At 42.3% G+C, this 24,148-nt stretch overlaps 1 protein-coding gene across 11 annotated transcripts in view; it reads left to right on the plus strand.

Annotated features, from left to right (window-relative positions):
- Positions 1-3,935: 3,935 nt before the first annotated feature.
- The window catches only part of GRIP1 (glutamate receptor interacting protein 1), a 714,321-nt gene continuing 694,108 nt past the window's right edge, over positions 3,936-24,148 (plus strand). For 5 of the 11 annotated variants that reach the window (XM_082422687.1, XM_082422688.1, XM_082422690.1 and 2 more), the window contains exon 1: positions 7,875-8,166. In XM_082422687.1, coding sequence (XP_082278813.1) covers positions 8,109-8,166 — 58 coding nt within the window. In that variant the 5' untranslated portion in view covers positions 7,875-8,108. Of the gene's footprint in view, positions 8,167-24,148 lie in introns of all 11 variants that reach the window. The other 6 variants (XM_082422684.1, XM_082422689.1, XM_082422691.1 and 3 more) reach the window with 4 other exon arrangements.

Raw genomic sequence — 24,148 nt, forward strand, 5'->3', positions numbered from 1 at the left:
GTCAGCAGTATGGATGACTTTGTGAAAAGTTTGAATTTAAAGGGAAAGAGAGGATGGAGAGTTTGAGTGTAATTCTAAAGCTAATTTACGAAGATAACTCTCTTTTGGATTAACTCTTTTCTTTAGCAAAACCAAAAGTTAATTCTATTATGGAGTCTTCTTCTCATTCTTATCAGGGACCTTTATTCTCTTTTTGGATTTGGAATTCCTGTGAGAACTTGATGAGAACTATAGACTTTCTTGTATCCCCAAGTGCATGTGTGGTGGGGAGGTGAGGGGCGATGGAATCATAAACATTCATACAAACATTTGCACACAATTTTAGGGAGTTCTTGTACTTTTTGAAACCCAGCCATGAGTCTCAAGAGTCTGCTCTGCATAACTTCTTTTTTAACCAATGCATTAATATATTTTCCAACTACAATTAACTACATTTTAGGTCCTGTGCTAAGTGCCTAAGTGCCAGCTCATTTAATCCTCGCCATTACATTGCCATATAGGTATTACATTTCAAACGTGAAGGAACGCATAGGTTAAATAAATTGCCCAGAGTTACAGAGTTATTATGTGGTAGAGGCAAGATTTGAACCTAGGTCTCTGTATTAGGTTTCTCCCTAGAAACAGAACCAGTAGGATGTGTGCGTGTGTGTGTGTGTGTGTGTGTAAAGAGATTTATTCTAAGGAAGTGGCTCATGTAATTATAGAAGGTCATGAGTCCCAAGATGTGCAGTCAGCAAGCTGGTGACCAGGAGAGCTGAGGCTGTAGTTCCAGTCTGAGTCCCAAGACCTGAGAACCAGGAGAACTGATGGTGTAGTTCCCCTCCAAAGGTTGGGAGGCTTGAGACACAGGAAGAGGTGAAGTTTCAGTTTGAGTCCAAGGACAGGAATAATCTGATGTCCTACTTCAAAGAGTGTCAGGCAACAGGAATTCTCTCTTACTCTGGGGAGGGTCAGTCTTTTCGTCTTATTCAGGCCTTCAACTGATTAGATGAGGGCCACCTACATTAGGGAGGGCAATCTGCTTTACTCAATTCACGAATTTCAACATTAATCTCATCCAAAACACCCTCACAGACACACCCAGAATAATGTTTGACCAAATATCTGGGCATCCCATAGCCTAGTCAAGGTGACACATCAGATTAACTACTAGTAGTCCCAACCACTGTGCCCTGTACTGTCATTTAAAAATACGCTCTAGGGAGGAACACTCCCAAACTCATTCTACGAGGCCACAATCACCCTGATACCAAAACCAGACAAAGATGTCACAAAGAAAGAAAATTACAGGCCAATATCACTGATGAACATAGATGCAAAAATCCTCAACAAAATACTAGCAAACAGAATCCAACAGCACATTAAAAGGATCATACACCATGATCAAGTGGGGTTTATCCCAGGAATGCAAGGATTCTTCAATATACGCAAATCAATCAATGTGATACATCATATTAACAAATTGAAGGAGAAAAACCATATGATCATCTCAATAGATGCAGAGAAAGCTTTCGACAAAATTCAACACCCATTTATGATAAAAGCCCTGCAGAAAGTAGGCATAGAGGGAACTTTCCTCAACATAATAAAGGCCATATATGACAAACCCACAGCCAACATTGTCCTCAATGGTGAAAAACTGAAACCATTTCCACTAAGATCAGGAACAAGACAAGGTTGCCCACTCTCACCACTATTATTCAACATAGTTTTGGAAGTGTTAGCCACAGCAATCAGAGAAGACAAAGAAATAAAAGGAATCCAAATCGGAAAAGAAGAAGTAAAGCTGTCACTATTTGCAGATGACATGATACTATACATAGAGAATCCTAAAGATGCTACCAGAAAACTCCTAGAGCTAATCAATGAATTTGGTAAAGTAGCAGGATACAAAATTAATGCACAGAAATCTCTTGCATTTCTATACACTAATGATGAAAAATCTGAAAGTGAAATTAAGAAAACACTCCCATTTACCATTGCAACAAAAAGAATAAAATATCTAGGAATAAACCTACCTAAGGAGACAAAAGACCTGTATGCAGAAAATTATAAGACACTGATGAAAGAAATTAAAGATGATACAAATAGATGGAGAGATATACCATGTTCCTGGATTGGAAGAATCAACATTGTGAAAATGACTCTACTACCCAAAGCAATCTACAGATTCAATGCAATCCCTATCAAACTACCACTGGCATTTTTCACAGAACTAGAACAAAAAATTTCACAATTTGTATGGAAACACAAAAGACCCCGAATAGCCAAAGCAATCCTGAGAACGAAAAATGGAGCTGGGGGAATCAGGCTCCCTGACTTCAGACTATATTACAAAGCTTCAGTAATCAAGACAGTTTGGTACTGGCACAAAAACAGAAATATAGATCAATGGAACAGGATAGAAAGCCCAGAGATAAACCCACACACATATGGGCACCTTATTTTTGATAAAGGAGGCAAGCATATACAGTGGAGAAAAGATAGCCTCTTCAATAAGTGGTGCTGGGAAAATTGGACAGGTACATGTAAAAGTATGAAAGTAGAACACTCCCTGACACCATGCACAAAAATAAACTCAAAATGGATTAAAGACCTAAGTGTAAGGGCAGACACTATCAAACTCTTAGAGGAAAACATAGGCAGAACACTCTATGACATACATCACAGCAAGATTCTTTTTGACCCAGCTCCCAGAGAAATGGAAATAAGAACACAAATAAACAAATGGGACCTAATGAAACTTAAAAGCTTTTGCACAGCAAAGGAAACCATAAACAAGACCAAAAGACAACCATCAGAATGGGAGAAAATATTTGCAAATGAAGCAACTGACAAAGGATTAATCTCCAAGATTTACAAGCAGCTCATGCAGCTCAATAACAAAAAAACGAACAACCCAATCCAAAAATGGGCAGAAGACCTAAATAGACATTTCTCCAAAGAAGATATACAGATGGCCTACAGACACATGAAAGAATGCTCAACATCATTAATCATTAGAGAAATGCAAATCAAAACTACAATGAGATATCATCTCACACCGGTCAGAATGGCCATCATCAAAAAATCTAGAAACAATAAATGCTGGAGAGGGTGTGGAGGAAAGGGAACCCTCTTGCACTGTTGGTGGGAATGTAAATTGATACAGCCACTATGGAGAACAGTATGGAGGTTCCTTAAAAAACTACAAATAGAACTACCATACGACCCAGCAATCCCACTACTGGGCATATACCCTGAGAAAACCATAGGTCAAAAAGAGTCATGTACCAAAATGTTCATTGCAGCTCTATTTACAATAGCCAGGACATGGAAGCAACCTAAATGTCCATCGACAGATGAATGGATAAAGAAGATGTGGCACATATATACAATGGAATATTACTCAGCCATAAAAAGAAATGAAATGGAGGTATTTGTAATGAGGTGGATGGAGTTAGAGTCTGTCATACAGAGTGAAGTAAGTCAGAAAGAGAAAAACAAATACAGTATGCTAACACATATATACGGAATCTAAGGGAAAAAAAAAAAAAAAAAAAGGCCATGAAGAACCTAGTGGCAAGACGGGAATAAAGACACAGACCTACTAGAGAATGGACTTGAGGATATGGGGAGGGGGTGGGGTGAGATGTGACAGGGTAAGAGAGTGTCATGGACATATATACACTACCAAATGTAAAATAGATAACTAGTGGGAAGCAGCCGCATAGCACAGGGAGATCAGCTCGGTGCTTTGTGACCATCTAGAGGGGTGGGATGGGGAGGGTGGGAGGGAGGGAGATGCAAGAGGGAAGAGAAATGGGAACATATTGTATATGTATAACTGATTCACTTTGTTATAAAGCAGAAGCTAACACACCATTGTAAGGCAATTATACTTCAATAAAGATGTTAAAAAAAAAAAAGTATACTTTAAAAAAGAAAAAAAAAATACGCTCTAGGGAATTCCCTGGTGGTCCAGTGGTTAGGGACTTGGCCCTTTCACTGCCAGGCCCCCAGGTTGAATCCCTGGTCAGGGAATTAAGATCCCACAAGCTGTGTGGCATGGCCAATAAATAAATAAATAAATACACTCTAATATTTTTCTTAGATGAACTTTCATTTGGCTTTCACACATGCCTTACTTAAATTACTCATGTTAGAGCTGCTGCTTCTCCCATGTTTCCCCTTTCCCCAGTTACGTTCTCCTAATGGAAGATTTTAAAGTAAAACCCACTTGGATTCATTCTGTTTGCTTGCTGCTCCCTTTATTTTTTCCCTAAGAAGATAAACTATCCAAGGAAGCTTCCTCTTGTGTTTTAAATTTTCATAGAGGGTTTTGCAGCTAAAAGTGAGTTAACAACATCTAAAAGAATCCTTGGGTACCCACTAGGAGTGCATATTAGGTGTTAAAAGAGTTTTCAAATTCACTGCATGCAGTAGAAAAGAAGTGCTGGGTTTTGGTAGCAGTATTGAAACTTCCAGGTGGCTGTTCAGTATGCAGTGTGGGTGTTCGTAAAAGTCAGTGCACGATTAAAAAAATATATTGTGGATGTTTTTAGGCCCTGGAGCCAATCCAAAATAACAGCTGGGATCTTACATCTCCTGGGGGACTCCTCAAACTTATGAAATTCAGTCCCAAGAAGTCATAACACTCTGTTAGAGAGAAAGGCCCTGTGAGCAGGAGACTGGAAGCTTCATTGTCGACACAGAGGAAATGCAAGGGCAGCTATGGGCTCTCCCCATCACACACGTTTCCAAATTCTTTAATGAACTGAGTGCATCCACATAAGCTTGAAAAGGTGATCAAGCAGTCACATTAAAGACTTTGGTTTACAGGTTTTTTTCCCTTTTCTACCAGGTGAGAGAGGCACTAGTAGTAAGAAAACATGTCTCTTCTCCACCTTATTTTGAAAATTGTGAATAGAAAAGTAGATCAAGCGAGGCCACATTTAGGAGTGTCCTATGCCCTGTGCAGTCAACTGTGTACCTGTCAAAGTAAAACAATTGATTTAAATTAAACTTTGAATTCTGTAAATGCAGACTGCAAAGCCATTCAAAGTGCACAAATACTTTGGAAGGATTTATGTTCAGAAAAGGAGCATAAATTCTTAAGTGAGCAGATGTTTAGAAACAGACATTGCAATTGTAGTTGCAGTTGTAATCTTTAAAGAACATTGATTTTCAAATTTAGTAAAGGAAAAAATAATATATCTTATATCCTACCCCAATAGCACTATAATTTCCTTGGAATAGGTTTTTAAATATAATGCTTTGAATATGAGATGGCTTTGGACAATGGAACCAAATATATCAGACTGAATTTTAAATGATTTAGTTCTTTTTTTTTTTTTGGTTTGATATTATCAAGTGGTGATCTCACAGTGTTAGGGCCTATTTCCCTTAGATAATATGCTAGGGGTAGCCCTAGTGAGGTTAAATACCATCATCATCAACCATCATTGACTGAGAGCTTACTGTCCCTGGCTCTGGAGATGGAAAGAGATAAGCCCTATTTCCCCCTGACAGAGCTTAGAGCCTAACTGATGACTTAGATGTACATACAAAGATGAAACAAGGCATTGGATATTGTTGAACAAGGGTTTAGACAGTAAGTACTTTGAGGTTGGGGAAGATATGAATCCATTCTTAAGAGTTTCTTTACCAGTCTCAGTTGTATAATCTGTAAAATAATATTTGACCGTAACACACAGCAGAATGTATTAATTTAATATTCCACTACTAAACATCAACTTCCTTCTTGTATCTCTAGCTTTTAGCCCAGAGTCTAACACATAGTAGGAATTTTGTCTACCCTAGCTAAAATACTATTATTTTAACAGTTGTGAGCTGCAACTCCCTAGCAACTGTAATCTGTCACTCATCTTGGCAGGATAACTGCACCACTGATTGCAATGTAACTATAAGAGTATGGTTTAGTCCCCACCTTAGTGTGTAGGTCTTCTAGAATTAGGCTTGTTAGAACAACCACATACATAATATGCTATATAAGATGCTATTAAAACAAAAAGCAAGCACGCCAATGCTGCAGTCATTTCTATGTTGTCAAAACCTAAGTCTTTGCGGTGTACAGGCACCGGCTGTCCTGGTTATGGCTGGGTTTACCCTGTCCCTTTGGGAGAATCTATGACAAATGCCGTTCTCCACATAAGACTAGTGGGACTACATCTTGAAACAAGAGCAGGACAAGAGGAAAATACCCAAGGAGTCTTGTTAATTTTAGGATGGAGAGTGGGTCATTTAAGGGTGACAGGTGCGACATTCATATTGATTTTCTGGATTTTACTTCTCAAAGAGTCTGGAAAGAAGATTTGAGCAGCTCAGATGGGATTTCTACTGATAACCCCTGGGATGGTTTGACTCTGCCTTTCCTTTAGCCCTTCAATTCCTTTACTCATTGAGGTTCCTGGGCCTGGGCCTCTCCTTTGTTTAGGAGAGATAGCCACTTGTCTTTGGCAGCTCGGCAGTTCTGTAATAACAGACAGCCACCCAGCCAAGGGGCAGCAGCAGGAGCAAACATCCCAGGCTGATAAGACTGCTTATGCAGTGGCAGGGAAAAAAAGATTCTATCTTCCTGTCTTTTGTAGTTATTACATTCCTCTGGCTGTATTATTACGTTTCCAAGGGAAGAGAGAGAGAGAGAGAAGCCTGGCAAGGGCCAATGTCCTCAGTTTGGGAGAGCAAACTGCAGTTCCTTCAGAGGCCAAAATAAACTGCAGGACAGAGAGAGGCATAAGTGGTTGGTCCTGACAAATACAAACCAGTAGTTATAGCCTCAGGGGCCCCAAATTCTTCAGTCCCCATCAGACACTCAGGAGGTGAAGACTTAGGTATTATCTAGCTGGGCCCCGAGCTAGATAACCCCGCAGGACAGGCAGTTAGTTGCCAAGTGGAAGGCTGTCAGGAGCCCCTCCTAACAGTATCCTTGTGAAATCACAAGCAAGCACCCCCAAGTCTGGGCGGAATCTTCCAGACTCTACCGTAAAGCTGCCCTCTCCCCTCAATTCATTCTTCCACCGATATTCTATGAACCTATGACAAGGGGAAGAAACTAATCATAAAACCTGATCATAAAACCCTTCTTATACTTGAAGACAACGATTAAATATTCACTGAGCCAAGGTCTCCCGGCTTCACTGAAAACAAAAGAGGTTCTCTACTCACGCCCTTCCCACCCCAGCAGAAAATGTATTCCCGGCCCCGGCCGGCTCTGACCAGGCGAAAGTTGCGATTTCTCTCAGCTGAGGGCAAAGTTAGCGACTCCGCAGCTGCAAAGTCTCAGCTAGGGGGAGGGGGCGACAGCCCGCGCCGGGGGGAGAGCGGCGGGAGGAGGGGCTAGAGGGAGAGACACTGCCCCCTACTTCAGCAAGGTCGTCGTCCAAGCCGGTGCAGCTGCCGGTTTGGGTTTGGGGAGGGAGGGGCGGCGGCCGTGGCTCGGCGCCAGGCTCGGTACCTGGCAGGCCGGCCGCCCGGGGCGCGGAGGGTGTGAGCGCGCGCGCCCCCTCCGTGCCCGCTCAGCCTCGCGCGCGTCTCGGGGGAGGCTCCGCCACCAGGCGCCTGGGGAACCCGCAGCCTCAGTCCTGCCGCCGGCGGAGCTTTGTGCGGCGGCGGCGGCGGCGGCGGCGGCTCCGAGTCCCACCTGCTGGCGGCGGAGAGACAAGGAAGGGGAAGAAGGAGAAGGAGCAGGAGGAGGGGACAGAGGCGGCGGCGCGAGCCCACTCCCGCCGTCCGCGCCCACCTCCCGGGGGCTCCGCAGCCCCTGCTCTCGGCCTGTACGCGCCCCCCGCCCCCGGCCCGGCCAGGCCTCCCGGGCACACGGCCGCCGCCGCGGCTGCAGCCCCTTCTGCCCGGCCCGGCCAGCCCGGCCCGGCCGCAGCCACCCGGAGCCGCCGGCGAGTTTGAGGCGAGCGCGGGGCGCGCGGCGCCGCCTCAATGCGCCCGGGAGACGCCTCGGCGCCCCAGCCCAACTGAACAGCCCCGAGAGCGCCGCGGCCGGCCCGGGAGGGCGAGTGGGAAGGCGCGGGGAGGCGCGGCCAGCCCCGGGAGACGGAGAGCGAGCGGGCGAGGAGGAGCGAGCCCGAGAGCGAGCGCAGGGAGCAGACACCATGCCGGGCTGGAAGAAGAATATCCCCATCTGCTTGCAGGCGGAAGAGCAGGAGAGAGGTGAGCGGGGCGACCGGGCGGGGAGGGCCGGGGAGGGGGTCCGGGCCGGGGGCCGCCCCGGTGCCTCCCTCTCCCCGGGCTCCCTCCCGACCTGTCCGCGGCCGACGGGGGAGGGGCGCCGCGCCCTCCGGGGTCGCGGGGGGAGTCCGGGCGACGGCGGCGTGCGAACTCCAGATTTCTTTCTTTTTTGGGGGGGCTGGGGGGTGGGGGAGAAGGAGGGTGCTGCAGTAGGGAACTTTTAAGTCGGGCAAAGATTTTTTTCTGGAGAGGACGTGGGGGGAACTCTAGCTTCTCCAGGGCCCATTTGCACGTGGAGCCCCGGGCGGCCTTCTGCGGGGTGGGTGCTGGGGTGACCGGGCGCCGGGGTGGGGGTGGGGGTGGGGAGTCCTGCAGTGTTTTAAGTGACTTTTCAAACTTTCCTCCTCCCTCCCGTGGTCGTTTTCGCGGTGTCCCCGCCTCGGGCTGGGCTTTGATGGTGCTGCCTAGCCCACTCAAAGTTGCTGGAGAATCAGCAAGGAGGAGGAGGAAGAGCGTGGGGGACGGCAAGTGGGCGCTGCCGCAGGTCTCCGGAGGGGCAGGGGAGGAGGGGGAAAGCCGTCCCTAGGCTGAGGGTCTGGGGCTGAGAGTGCCTCGGAGATGAGTTATGCCCCAGCGCAGTCCCCGCTGTCAAATTAATACCGCAGGACTGCGGGCTTTTCGTAATTGCTGTCTGTTTCCTTTGTAAAAGGCAGCTCTCGGTGCCAGGTGGCTTGTAGACCTTTTGTGACTCAGCCTGACAAGTGTACTGGGCACGTTGCTTTTAAGTGACTTGCGGCGAGGAAAGTTGAAGGCCTTTTTTGCACCTTCAAGGCTCGGTTCTGTTGAGGTCATTTCATGGTGTTTGGATTGTGCGGAGGTTGGCGGGGGAGTTCAGCTCGGTAACCTGGAGATGGTGTACTGAGTGTGCCAGAATTTCCTCTACGGGCCGCACGGGGCCAGGGGGGTGTGCGCCGTGGCTCTGCTAGCGTCCAGAGGGACCCTGGCTGGCAAGGTCCACCAGGGTTTATTCCTCTGTTCCTCCCACCCCGGCCTGCCCTGCTTCGAGGAAAATGCTTTAGAGTTGGAAGGGTTTCAGGATGCTGGGTCCGCATGGGCTGTGCGACCGCCTGTGCCGAGGATGAAGGGTGCTGCGTGGGTGGGGGGCGGTGAGGAGGCCAATCTGGTGAGTGGAGTAGGCAGAGTTGCCAGGGGAGCTGAATCCAGCAGAATGATGAGTTGGTACGGAGGGTGGCTTGGTTATTGGGCATGCCAAAAGTTTCAGGTTTTGGAAATAATGCCTACTACTGAAGAACGAATGTACGATTTTCAGTTTTTCTCTAGGTGGCACAACCTGTCTTTGGTTTATATCCTGTTTAATGACTCAGGGAATTCATCCCTTTTTAACCACTTCCTTATTAGAGATGTGCGTTCATTTTCCAGCACACGTTCTGGTGACCGAACTTACGTTCACCGACTCAGAAGGCACCCCTGCTTTAGAAATACTTCTGCTTTTCCCTTTAGTAAGTCATATCTTAAAAGGTGCAAATAGTAGTACCAATAATTTATAAGCAGGTAAAAGCACTAAAATGAAAGCCTTCTGTCAAGCGTGGAGTGTCTGTCCTATCAACTCAGCATCACAGTGCCCTTGGTGTTAAATGTATCCGTTTGCTAAAAAACCATTGCAGTGCTGCCAACAGGTTTTATCAGAATGCTGAAATGGGTAGATTTTTGGATCGTGACTAAAGGTACTTGTATGTCTTTTAGAAATATATGGTAACTTTGAAAGATGATCGCCTAATCTGCTTGTTGGAGATAAGACTGAATTTCCTCCAGAACATAAAAATCTGAGTCAGAAATTGGGTATTCTGCCTTAACTTCTCCAGTAGGAGAAAACAGAGAACGTTTGTTACTTGGTGTCTTTTTTCACTAAAAAGTTTCTTACTTCTTGCTTATATTAAGTGATGCTTTTCTAATTAGTATTGTTTTTGTTTGGTTGTGGCATTTCTTTTTGAGGCCCTGCTTCATTGGGAATGCACAGATGTGTGTTTTGTTTCTTTTAAAATCTCCTACCTGGTGTTTGTGTTTCAATTGTGTGTGTGTGTGTTAGTGTACCCATATATATGTATACATATATTTGAATGAACTGATTTTTAATGCATGTGTCAGAGGATACTACTTGAGATTGTCTTATCGTTTTGGAAGAATTTTATTGTAAAATAATGAGCAGTTTTCTATTTGCATTTGAAATCAGATTGTATTTAGCATTTTTCCTTTTAAGTGATTCAGAGTGTTGAATTAGGTTCTTGTCAAATATAAACAGAAATATTAAACTATCAGGTTGGTTAGGAAAATAAGGAACATAAAGGGAACAAATACATTTTGAATTTTGTCTGGGGATAACATTGACCAAAAAGTCCATTTCTAATATCTTACCATTAAATTCTAAGGTTGGTTGTGCTCATAGAACCATTGTTCTTTCCACATTCCCCCAACCCCAGTTTACATTTAAACATTCTAAAACCCATTATGGAGACTACTCTAGCATACCATTTTTTCATGTAGATTTTATTTAGCTAAATCTCTTTCTGAAACTTAATGCAAATTAATACAGGCTGCTAGCTTCTTTAAGGACCACATATTTGAACAAGTATTTCTAGGCATTATTCTTGAAAAAAAAATGCTAATCTCAATTCAAAGATTTAGGGAACCTGCCTTCTTGGTATTGTCACATACAAAGAGAGATTTGGCCAATCCATATGACTTCATGCCATACCTACACACCATTCATAACTTGGGTTCACCTTGAATGCCTCTGTCAAGATGATATTGAGTGAACTATTGCTACTGCATGCAGTGCTGAGCAGAGAAACTAACATATGAGTTGCTGCAGGAAATGCCGTCATTTCCAAAATGGCATGTTAAGATTCACCCATGTATGGTAAAAATTCACCCACGTGCTATTAAAATTCAGGACACATTTCTCTGTCTTCCTCCCGATTTTCTGCCTGAGCTGATAAACCCAATCCATTTAGAAACTGCCTAATACACTTTTGGGTAAATGTTTTAGAAGAAGAGAAATGATTCTGAAAACTGTTCTGTTTAATATCCCTTCCAAGCAAATTAAATTAAGCAATTTATTTGTTGTTTTAATCTGCTTATTAGCTGATCGTGTGTAATAAGAATATAGTTGTTAAGGAAAATCTTAGTGTAAAGGGATAGGTGCCTCAGTAATTAATGATGCCTTTCTTTTGCCTTGTAGCTTCCTTTCTGATTTGTGTGGACTTGGTTAGTAAATGTTTGTGTGTGTGTGTGTGTGTGTGTACACATTCTCCATGGGAAAATGTATGCATTTTGTATATCTCCCCTCCCTCTTGCCTTTCTGTTCTTCTCATGAGTTTTGGAGGTCTACAAGTGAACTTGAGAACTTCCCTTTGGACCCTTGTAGGAATTACTGTGTCTGGGGTTTTGCTTCTGTTTTGTCAGATGAGAGTATTTGGATCTTATTAGACGTAAAGAATTAGTGTTTATAAAATATGTATGAGAAAGCACAGGGGGCTTAAGTAGTGTGCCTTTATTACATCTTTGGTTTGTTTCATTTTCCACATCACAAGGAGATCTGGTGACCCTACCCCACATAACCTGCTTAATAAAAAGTCCAATTTGAAATTTGAGTCTTGACTGGGGAATGCTGTGGGGAAAAGAGAAGAGATCAAAATGCACAAGAGTCTGCTGTGCGTTGGGCACCGTGTTTGACATTTCCCGAGCATTATTTGGTATAGTCCTTACCACGTGCCAGTAAGGTAGGTATTATTATTTCCCCTGACAGTGGAAGAAAGTGATGCTCAGAGAATGAAAAAATTTGCCTCAAGATACAAAGCCAAGACTTAGGGCACCAGTTTCTAGAGATAATTTGAAAAAGAAATTGTTACTTTTCCTAAGATGAAGTTTTTAACATTATATTAACATTATAATGTCTTACGGTTTTTCTTTTGGACAGAATTTTAATAAACTGCCACCAAATATTTCATTAAGAATTCACGAGAAGAGTTTTGTAGTTACATATCCTGTGGAAAAGCTTCCAAAGTATATTTTGGGCTTTTGAAAAACTGTCTTTGCTAGATAGATTTATTAACCCTAGCTGTAAGGATTGGCATGTCAGCATATTTCTAAGTGGAATTATTTGATTAAACTTAAAGAGACTCATGTAAATGAATGGCTTTCCCCCCAAGGACTTGAAATATTACATAGTTTTCCTTTTTTTCAGAGTGTTTGCCATGACGACAAGAATTAGGTATTTTCCCTCACTGTGATGAACTAGGAAACTACTCTGTTGTTAATAGCCACTGTACATTTGCTCTTTTGCCAACTTTTTATTTAATTAAAGCCATCCATCTGAGCTCTCAGCCTGGCTATCTATCAGAAGACCCAGTGGCCCAAGGGGCAGCAGATAATGTTGTTTTCTGCGGCAGCCTTATTGGTTTTTCATGAAGAAAAAAGAAGTATCAACTTAAATTGGTAAAGGATATTGAGAATTGAATATCATGGGTTTTAAAATGGTTATATTAAATGCTGTGTGAAGGCTGATGGTTTAAGGCATTTAGGATTTGATCAGTTTATTTTCAGTTAAATAGTTGAGTAATAAAAAATACAAGAATAGTAGTAATACAAAGTAACACATCTAACAGAGAATGCTATTCAAACACAAGAGCAAAACCTGGGTTTAAATCTATTGTTTTATCTTTTAGGAAAGTTTATTTCTCCTTAAATTCAAAGGTGTCCTGAATATAAATATAAAAATCTGTCGGAACAAAATTCCATATTCAAGATATCTGTTTATTTAGACAGGTCAGTGGCCAAAGGGTGTTGTCAGTTTCACGGGAAAGTTAACGTTCTTTAAGTACTATCTGCTGATTAAAATGCGCCTGATTGAATTTCTTACCGCCTTTCATTTCAACAGTGATTAAACTTTAAGTACTAAATCAGGTGTTGCGTAGAATGTGAAGACAAGGCTAGTGTCCTGGATAGATTCCTTTGCCTCACCCAGCAGAGTGATGCAGGACAAGGTATTTGAAGTGAAACAGCTGTGGGTTTAAAGCCACTTCAGCACCTCTTAGCTCTGTGATCTTTTAACTTTTCAAAGCCCTTGTGTTTTCTTCTTTAAAATGAGCACAAGTAACATCTACCTCGTGGGAGGAGTAAATGAAATTAAAAAGTGTGGGGGAATTTCTGTCAGTACCTTGTATATAGTTCAAGGCTGAGTAATGGCAACCAGTATTATTTTTACGCTATCTTGATATAGATCTGTAAACTGGACACCTCAAGGCATCCTGATGATGAAATGATAAGTTTTTATTCTTTAAATAAGTTTTTATTCTTTAAAAACTTCATAAACCAGTAAAAAAGAAAGTCCAGTGTTTTGTGAAAAGCTGTGTTGAAACACAGAGCTTTATGAGGCCAAGGTCTTTGATATATTCTAGTCTGACCCTCTCATAAAGGAGAAGAAACTCCAGTATAGGGGGAAATGTACCCAAGGCCACATTTCATACATGTAGTAAACAGTTATTGACAACTAACTGACATTTGGGTGCTGGGGATGAGCAAATCATCATTCCCATTGTCACGAGATTATCATGCATAGTTACAGAGTCATGGATATGATATCCTCTCTCCTCCTGTACAGGTTAGCTCTGGGGGAGCAGAGAAGAGGGGTTGAATGTGCCGAGGGCAGGTGGGAAGAGGGAAACTTCTGAGGACGCTCTCAAAGGAGGTGGCACAGAGGAAGTGTTAAAGGCCTTGAAGGAAGGGGAGGAGTTCAGAAGGTTGGGAGGGGATGCGAGGACAGATATTTCAGGCAGGGGGCATGGTGTGTTCCAAAGCATTATGGAATAAAATACTTTAAGAACCACTACTGGTTTCTTAAGGGGCTGAAGCATAGAGTATGAATACGCATATGGACTGTCGAATAAGAATAACGTATTTCCCCAAGAGGTGGGGAGACTGGGTGGGAGAAGATGAGACCACATTTGGAAGGACTTTGTATGCCAGGTGGCAGAGTTCAGATTGTATCCAGCAGGTGATGAGGAGTTAATTGAAGGATTTCCAACAGAGGAGTGAAGGGATCAGATTTATGTCTTAGAAAGGTCATCTTGGTAGCAAGGAGGGAAGCTTAGGAAAAGAAGGGACTGGAGAGGTGGGAATCGGGTAGGAGTCTACTGCCCTGTTGCAGGCCATGCAGAGATGTTCAGGAGGAGGACTTGGTGAGCAGGTGAACGTAGGAAATGTGGAGGGCGTAGGTCTCTGGTGAAGATAGTGATTAGATTTACAGTTGTGGCTTGAGACCCAGTACCTTGATACAAAGCCTGGTATTCTTTCCACTACATGTTGCCTTTCTTTACTCCCCCCTCCCCAATCTATGTAGGGGAAAAATGTAAACATAATCTGCTAGAATAATGTAAAAATAGACAACCACCAAAGTGATTGGGTACCAGGCTGGATCATGATGATAGCTTAGTATGCACTAGTTTTTTCTTTTAATTATATAAAATTCATATACTATTTAATCTTAAAGGAAAAATAATTATTATCCTGTACACTTATATCCGAATACTAATCTGGAATTTAAAGTGATTTTTTTTTAATGGAAAAAGAAAAAAGTGGTAGTTATTATCTTATAGAAATGTCTTCCCCTACTAACAGAATTGGGTGGGGTTTTCAAAAATTATTATTTTCTGAAAACAACTAAATTCTCTATGAATAAAGTTTAAAAATAATTCTAACATTGGACTCAAAATTCAAAAAGTGGGTTAAAGTCCTCCCTTGGCCATGTTCTTGATTACCTGGTCTAGGCACAGCCTGACCATCTGAACCTCCATTTGTTCATCTGAAAGTAGAGATGATTCTTGTCATACTGACCTCCTAAAGTTGTTATCAGGTGAGAGCTATTATTGCTACGTGATTATGTTACAAAGGGAAGAAGTTGTTGAAAGACTGAGATTCTTAAAGCACATCTATTAGCTGGCCATTTCTGGATGGAGGCGTTATTGCATAACTTCTGTTTCATAAACTGGAAGCCTTCATTAAAGAATCTTAATTCTTAGTTTTCCAAAATGAAGTTCAAATATGAGAGTCCCCCCTTAGGCTCCCATTGATAACAAAATAGCGCAAGTGATGTGACTGAATTACACTATATACACACAGGCTGCACAGTTCTTGGAAGCAGCCTCTTTCCCCACTGGCCTTGGAAGTATCCCGCTCAGATGCTGAGTGCACCTTGCTACCTCTCCCTCTTCAGTTTCTGCTGCTCTCCAGCCTAAGCTTCTGACCTCAACGCAAAGCCCAAGACACCATTACTTCTCAAATTGAAATCATGTATGGAACCTTTTTAAGGAAGAAAAAATTCTTGCAGACCTCCACTGCTGACTTTATTTCTGTCACGTTACTTAAATATGTACTAACGTAAAACTAGGTGTAAACTCCTGATGCTTATAGGTCTCATACAACCACAGAACCAAAACAGATTTTACAAATGAAATGTAAACAAAACTACCCCCAAAATCAGTAACTTCCAAATGAACAGCATTTACTTCATGCGACTTGATATTGTTTGTCTGAAACAAAATTCCCTTTTGTAGTATGAATATGGTACTTGCTGCTATGGAAAGTAGTTGAACTACTTTCACTTTTTCCCTAGTTGAACTCCCGTGGAACGTTGGTCTCAATAGTCTGATGTCACCTGGTCTTTCCGGGGCATGAACATGTCATTTGCTTATGAAGTTCTCTATTCTCATTGGTCTGTTTTGCACCATTGTGATCCTAAATACAAACCCCAGTATTGGTAATGCAGTTGGTGGTAGTATTAGGCTGATCTACATTAGTACTTCTAAGACTACTCTTGCTGAAGGGCTGTTTTTCCTCCAGTCTGATATGTGGTCCTATAGTGACTGCACCATGTGAAACTCCCCACATGAGTCTGACCACACCTGCACTTGTCTACGTCCTGTTCAGTGAGATGTGCCCATTCATCACAGACTTAGATGTTGGGGCAATGCCAGACTACTGCAGGAATTTCTAAACACGTACCCTCATTTTCAGTATTCATCTAACCATGGATGGGTAATAAGCGGTTTTCTGACTGGCACTGTCCGTAGACCACACTTTGGATAGTACTGGTTTAGAATATGTTTATGTAGCTAGTGTTGGGAAGCAGAGTTCAGAAGGATGGGTGTATGTGTCTGTGAAAATGGACATGCTACTATTAAAATATACAAATGAAATGTAATTTATTTTCTATAGCTGCTTTCACTTTACCTTCAAGATCCCATTCCCACTGAAAACACCTGATCTTGTCCATTAAGAGCACGTTAGTTTCCAGTTTAAAGACTCTTTGGTTGTTTCATTTCTCAAGGGTTTTCCCTTCCCTCATTCCCAAGATGGCGTTCGGGTGAACGGGAAAGCTCAGTATCCTCATGGCCCTGGGTGAAGGGCATTTTATTCATTGTGTGACCCTCACTGTGTCCACTGCTTTGGAGTTGGCATGCTTGGTGACTGTGAGTTGTGCCCTGGTATCCACTGAAATGAGACTGTTCCCATTTGGTCTTTGAATGTCATCCTGGCAGCTGATTTGGGCTTCCTGGACCTTGCCATTGAGTCTGGTTGTAACATCCTTATAGCCTGTGACCATTTTGTCAAACCCCAGGGCTTATCTAGGTTCCAGTCCTGTCAACATTTCTATCTCCCTCCTGGGAGCCAGAGAACACAACAATTTCCCCTGAATCATGATGGAGTTTGTGGGATCTTGGGAGGTGCCAACATCCCTACCTGTCTTATGCCACCTTCTGCATATATTGCCACTGTATTGTTCCAGTGCTACCTTGAATTCTGCCTATGCCCAGTAAGGGACCTTCATGCTAGCAAGACGGATCATTGGTCAGAATGTTTACTAATGTCCTCAAAACCAAACAGGTGTTAGTTTTTCTCTCCTTTTGTACTTGTCACGAGTCTTGAATCCTTGCAGGGTATTGGATACTTTCGTCTGATCTTTTGTCCCTCCCTTCTTTTTTTTTTCTTTTTTCTCTGCTGTCCCAGATATCTGGAGTGGCTTAAATGACTTGAAAACTTAAAACTGGAAGGGACAGGAGTCAGCAGGGTGAATAAATAATAAGGGAGAAGAGTCCAATAGGCCATCATTAGGTGGACACCTGTCCGTGAGATCTGAATGTCAGAGAAAAAAAGATATAGAGAAGAACTGTCTAACAGCCCAGAGATAACGTAGCTTGAGGCTGGCAAGTAATTTTGACCAATACCTTCTCTCGGCCTACCTTGTACACAAACCTTTCTCACTTAATAGTTTTATTAGGGATCTGTCCTTTGTATTTCATCAGCAAATGTGTGAACTTGAGAACTGACATATTTCTTTTCATGGTTGGTCGTGTAATTGCAATGTGCATTTTCTGTTATTCATGTATTTTAGAGGTTTACTTCGTATTTTGAATAAAGATCTTTAGAAGAGATTAAGACTTTTTTGTATGAATTGATGTTAGAATTAATAAATATATTTTTTACTGGTGAAGTGTTCATTTCTTTTGCTTTCACAGTTGTTGAATATAGCAGACAATATGAAAATTTGATAGTTTGACAGCATAAGTTACTAGAGTTTATATCTTTTTTAGGTACAGTTCATCATTTGAGAAAAAGTTAATGAATGTAGCTTTTACCTGTTAGTGCATTAAAAATAACAGCAAAACAGTGGAAAATAATGTAGGTAAACATTCAGATAATAATGTAGTAGATATTTATTTGTTCATGTATTCTGATATATAATCTGAGAATAGTTTTCCTCCTTGATACCTTCTGATGTCAGGTATTTCTCCTGTTATAAATATTCAGAATTTCCATTGAAAAAGTGCACTAAAAAAAAAAAAAAAAAAAAAAAAAAAAAAGTGCACTAATATCCTCAACTTAGTTAGTCATAAGGATTTCTACCTTGCCCTCTTCTGAAGTGTCAGGATTGTTGATTAAAAGAGGGTGGCATTTAAAATTAGATTTTTCAGATGAATTCAGGTGTTTCTTTTTAATATGTAATTTTCTAGTATGTGCAGAGCACATTTTCGTTAAATGAGAACCTTGAACAAGGGAATATAAATTTAGTTTCTCTGTTACTATTTCACTTCCCCCTCCCATAATTTTAGTTAAGAGAATGACAGTTTGCCAGGCTAGAATCAGATACCTGTAGTGCTGCATCTACTAAGAAGTAAGAAAGCACCTCATCTGGCTTCCTAGTGAATTTGAATGCCGACACACACACACACACACACACACACACACACACACACACGTTTATCCTACCACCAAAGTGTAACCCTAGTTTTCTCACCAGCAGTCATCTAAAATTATCAAGTGTGACCTGGGCTCTGCATTCCATGACTGCATTGACTCAGAATCTTACCCTCTCAGCCTCTGCTGCTCATGCTGAAGAAGCAGGGAGAGCAGTGTATTAGTCTGCTTGTGCTGCCGTAACAAAATACCCCAGGCTGGGAGGCTTAAACAACAGAAATGTATTTTCTTACAGTTCTGGTGGCTAGAAGTCCTTGATCAGTGTGTCAGCAAGGCCAGTTTCTGGTGAAAGCACTCTTCTTGGGTTGCCAGTGGCTGCGTCCTGTCTGTGTATGCTCACACGGCCTTCCCTTGGAGCATGCGTGAGGTTGGGGGGTGGGGGTGGACAGAGTTCTCTACTTTTTCTTCTTTTAAGGACACTGATCCTGTGGGATCAGGGCCCCACTCTTATGACCTCATTTAACATTAATTGCTTCCTTGGGAGCCCTGTCTCCAAATACAGTCACACTGTGGGTCAGGGGTTTCAACATAGGAATTTGGCAGGGTTGGGAGTGGGGGAGACACAAACATTCAGTCCATAATGGGCAGGAACAGAAGATTAATCAATGGTTTAGGTAATGTTCCTGTAAATTTCATCTTCAAGTGTCTGGAAATGGCTCCTTTTGAACAGAAGGTGACATACTCATTGCTTCCCCTGTGCTCTCTCAAGTGGTGGCAGTTGTCTCTCACATACCCCTGGAGGAGGAGTAGAAGGTCCTCTTTGTCCTTCTTTGCTACTTCCAGACTGTTCTTCTCTCCTTCCTAAAAATCCTGAATTTTGAATCTCGTGCCATCAGACCACACAAACCATGGTTCCTCCTTGTTGCAGTCACTTCCTGCAGGCTTTGACCACTTTCACTCCTGGCTCACTATTGTTCCAGCCCTACTTCTGTCATAATTCTTGTGATTTCAATATTCACATAAACTGTCCCTCTAGTTTCTTCGTTTCTCAGCCCTGCATCCTCCTCTCTTTCAGTTGTTATATCTGCCACATGGCCACACCTTAGACCAGCAGTTCTCGAAGTGAGTGATCCTAAGACGCTTTGCGAGGGTCTGTTATTTCCATAACGATACTCAGACATTAATTGCCATTGGAACTTTCATGCATTTATGAGTGCACAGTAGTTTTCAGAGGCTACATGACATGTGATGAACATCTTCATTCTGGCATCTAGTGAAATGTGTACTTGTATATTCTTATGTTTAAAATTTTTCTGTTTTAATTTTAATATGGTAAATATGAATAGACCTCACCCACGTTACCAAAAACTTCTTGGAACACTCACTTACTTTTAGGAATGTGGTAAAGCCACCCTGAGACCAACATGTTTGAGAACTGCTGCGCTCAACCTTGTCACTGCCAGTGACTGCTCCCCTCTGGCTCATCTTCGGGTGTCCTGCTCTGCAATCAGCACCTGTCTTTCCAACTCAGTCTCTGTGATCCTAACTCCAATAATCCTCAATCCCACTCGGACCTAAAACCCATTGATCCCACCCCCTTTTTACTCTTCCACACCCCTCTCACGTCCTCCTTTCCCTTCTTTCCAGCCTCAATTCCTTCATATCATATAATCAGTCTCTTGGGTGTGCTCTTAATTTCCTCTTCCCTCTTCCGTGTTGTAGGTCTCATCTAGAAAACCTGGTTAAACTCAACTTTCTACCACCCTCATTTTTGCCTCTGCCGTTTAATATGTTTGGAGAAAAACACTCAGCCAAGCTGACTGGTTTCACTTTAATTTCAAGATTGCTACTCTCAAATGCACTTTTAGTGCTGCTGGCTTACCAAGCTACATTTGCTTGGTCTTCATTCATGCCTCTGCTCTCCTAGATGACCGATACTCCTGCTTTCTCCTCTCTCCTCAAATCTTCACCGCCTCTGCTTCCATTCTCACCCTTTGTTAAAGACTTTGCTCCCTATTTCACTTAGGAAATAGAAGCCGTTAGAAGAGTTCTGTTTGCATCTGTGCCCGTATATTCTGTCTTCACTCCTGCTACTACGGTTGAACTGCGTGCTTTTATTCAAGGCCAGCCTTCCACTTGTGCATCAGATCCCATGCCCTTGTGCCCCCTCCAGGACGTGGCTCCAGCATATTCTCTGTCTCTCTGGCATCATTAGTTTCCCTCCCTACTGAATTATTGCCATTCAACCATGATGTTATTTCACCCACTTTAAAAAACAACCCTCTCTTGACTCTTACTCTGTCCAGTTACCACTCCACTTTTCTGCTTCTCTTAAAAGCAAAATCCCTTGAGAAATTTGTCTGTATTCACTCTTTAATATTGAATAGTTCTCCACTTATTCTCTCTTGAACCTAGTCCAATCCAGTGTTTGTGCCCTATTCTGTCTCCTTCTACCAAGGTGACCAGTGACCTCCATATTGTTAAGCCTACTAGCTAATTCTCAGTCCCGTATTACCTGACCAGTCAGAAGCATTTGAGATAATTAACTACTCCCCTCCTGGAAGCCTTTATTCACTTGGCCTCTAGACTGTCACATTGTCCTACTTCCCTTCTCATTCCTACTTGGTCTCTTTTGGTTTATTCCTTAGGTCCCTGATGTCTAAATACTGAAGTGCACCAGGGTTTGGTCTTTGTGCTTCCTCTTCTTTTGTGCTGTCATCTGGTCATCAATACATGATGCTTTCGAAATTTGTGTCTCCAGCCTGGTCCTTTTCCTGAACTCTAGGCTTCCCTGTTCACAGGACTTCCAGCATCTTCATTTGAAGGTCGAACAGGCAAGCAACTTACCTAACATATCCAAACTCAAGCTCCTCGTTCGCTCCCTCAAGCCCGCTCCTCTCCAATGTTCCCCATCTTTGTAAATGGTGCATCCATCTTACCACTTGTTCATGTCAGAGCCCTTGGTATCTTCCTGGGACCCTCTGTTTCTCTCACACTGCACATCCAGTCTGTCAGAAAATCCTGTTGACTCTACCTTCAAAATATTATATATCTAGAATCTGACCATTGCCATCTACCTCTGCCACATCCAACGCAGTTCAAGCCACTATCATCTATATTTACGTGGCTTATTGCATTCTCCTCCTAGCTGGATTTTCTGTTTGTCCCCTTGTCTTCTGTTCTGACAAATATTTTATGCGGAACAGGCATAATGATCCTTTTAAAATATCTGAGGTCTGCTCAAAACACTTTAGTGGCTTCCCGTCGTGCTCAGAGTAAAAGCCAAAGGATAAGGCCCTCCATACCCAGGCTTGCTGCTACCCACGTGTCCTTGTTTCCCCATACTCATCCCTCACTTGCTCTACCGTAGGCACCCTGGCCTTAGAAACACCCAGTTGGCTTCTGTCTCAGGGTCTTTCTTCGCCCTCGCCCCCACCCCCCTTTGCCTGTGTGACGCCCTCTCTCACCTTCAAGGCTTGGCATAAATGTCACTTCCTTAGTGAGGCCTCCCCTCCCAGCCGTACTTGAAATAGTAACCTCCCCAACACCCCTCCTCTCTCTTCCTTGCTTTCGTTTTTCCCATGGCACCCTAGGACATGCTATTTCTTTTACTTCTTTATGCGTATGTTGTATACGCCTATTGCTTTTTGTTAATGGAAGCTCCACGAGGGCAGGGATTTTATCTGTTTTGTTAACTGCTCCATCCCCAGCACACAGAAGTATTGGGCTCGCTGTAGGCACTCAGTAAATCTCTGTTGAGTGAATTGAGGTGCCAAGGCAGTGGTACTAAGAAAGCAAGGGAAATGGTTTTCAGATGACGGAGTAGTTATGTTCCTGTTTACGTTTTGCTTTCAGGGTTTGCGTTTGAGCTTTACGCCATCTTGATTCCAGGGGAGGAGGAAACAGGAACAGTTTTAGTACTACTCCCGTATCGTTCCTGGTCTCCCCTTTGGGGCTGAAGAAGAAAGGAGGCAGATGAGTAGAGAGTTTCCCTTCCAGTACTGGCAATCTGTGGACTGGCCCTTGAAAAGTGCTCTTTAATGTCTTAAAACTATAAGTATTTTCTGCTAGAATATACCTCTGTTGATGATACAGTTGGTGTTGGAAAGCAGAAAAATGACCGAGGAGTGTTTTACAGTGAAAATCTTTTTCTTGATGTTCTGAAATATGATTGTTGTGTCAGCAGCTGTGTCGTAGCCTTATTTGTGTCCACGCCGCCTACCATGGTGCAAGGCACTGTGTAGATATTTAATATTTGTGAATTGAATGAATAAATGAGACAAAATAAGTTTGTATTATGAAAAATCATGATAAGAAAGAAATAAGCCTATCTGCTCCCCTCTATCTAGAGACAAAAACTATGTACAAGTCAAGAGTAGAGTATTTTACTACCTGGTACCAGGACACATCATTGGATTACATCATGCAATTGCTTTAAGTGAAAAAATAATTTTTGTTTTTGTTATATGTGGCATTTGAAGAAGCTGTACCAAGGACAAGGTGTTTTTAAAAAGCTAATCTGAATGGTTTACATATTTCTTTATCTATACTTTTTTTTCATTGTTGATTCTTAGAAGAGAACTGAAAGCAGTATCTTTCTAACAGCCTCTTTCTGGCCCTAGATAAGTCCAGTTGGTTTTACCAAGTGTGTAGTAACATGCCAGTAAAATGAAGATTAGTATATTTTGCCCTAATTTTTCTAAGCCAATTCATTATACTCTAATGGAGTGAAATAAAAAAAGTCCTTTAATTGAATAATTTATTATGTCATTTGTTTTTTTCTTGATATGAAACACAGGAAGCAGTACTTAATTTCCTTTCTTATTACTGAAACCAAAGGGCTGAATAGTTATGGCAAACCTATTAGGGAATGTTTATATGTATTCTTAGGAAAACATTTATAATGTTATTATATAGCATCATTCTTTTTTTTTTTTTTTTTTGCCGCACCGCACAGCATGCAGGGTCTTAGTTCCCTGACCAGGGATCGAACCCATGCCTCCTGCAGTGGAAGTACGGACTCTTAACCACTGCACCATTAGGGAAGTCCCTATATAGCCTCATTCTTGGTTCTAAGGCTGTGTTTCATATGTACATGCACTCTTAACTAGTACAATATTTTTTCTTTGGATATGGTTGATTGCATGGTAGATAATCTCAAAGTTCAGCATAACCATGAATCGTACCTAGATTAAGGAAACCAATTTAATGCAATTGTTCCTCCCCACAAAGCACCTCTTTAACAACTAATTTTCCTAGGCTCCTATTACATGTAAACTGTCATTTGCTTGTGTATCAGTGATTCTTTATTCTCACAAGATCCCTACTTTATCTTTTTCTAAATTCCCAAGGTATTTGCTTGGTTTCCCCCCTCATTGCCCAACATTAGACTATCAGAATAATGATCAATTCTATTACTTCCCTATGTTTTTTTGTCATGCCTGGCACAAAAAAGTCTCAGGCATTCAGTAATCACTTGTTGATTGATTGATCTAAATCCCTTCACCTCCTGTAGACTGTTTGACTTAAGGAAGACTCCCAAATGAATCGAAGGCCCCTCCTGGGTTCCTTGTCATGTCATCTAGATTTGGGATGTATGCAGTGGATGAGGAAGAATACTCAGTGATCAAAAGTTTACTTTCTATTATGGGAAAACAATTTAGGAAACTTGACTATACTGCAAGATAATTAG

Source organism: Balaenoptera physalus, assembly GCF_965194825.1.
Source record: "Balaenoptera physalus genome assembly, chromosome: 13".
Lineage (NCBI taxonomy): Eukaryota > Metazoa > Chordata > Mammalia > Artiodactyla > Balaenopteridae > Balaenoptera > Balaenoptera physalus.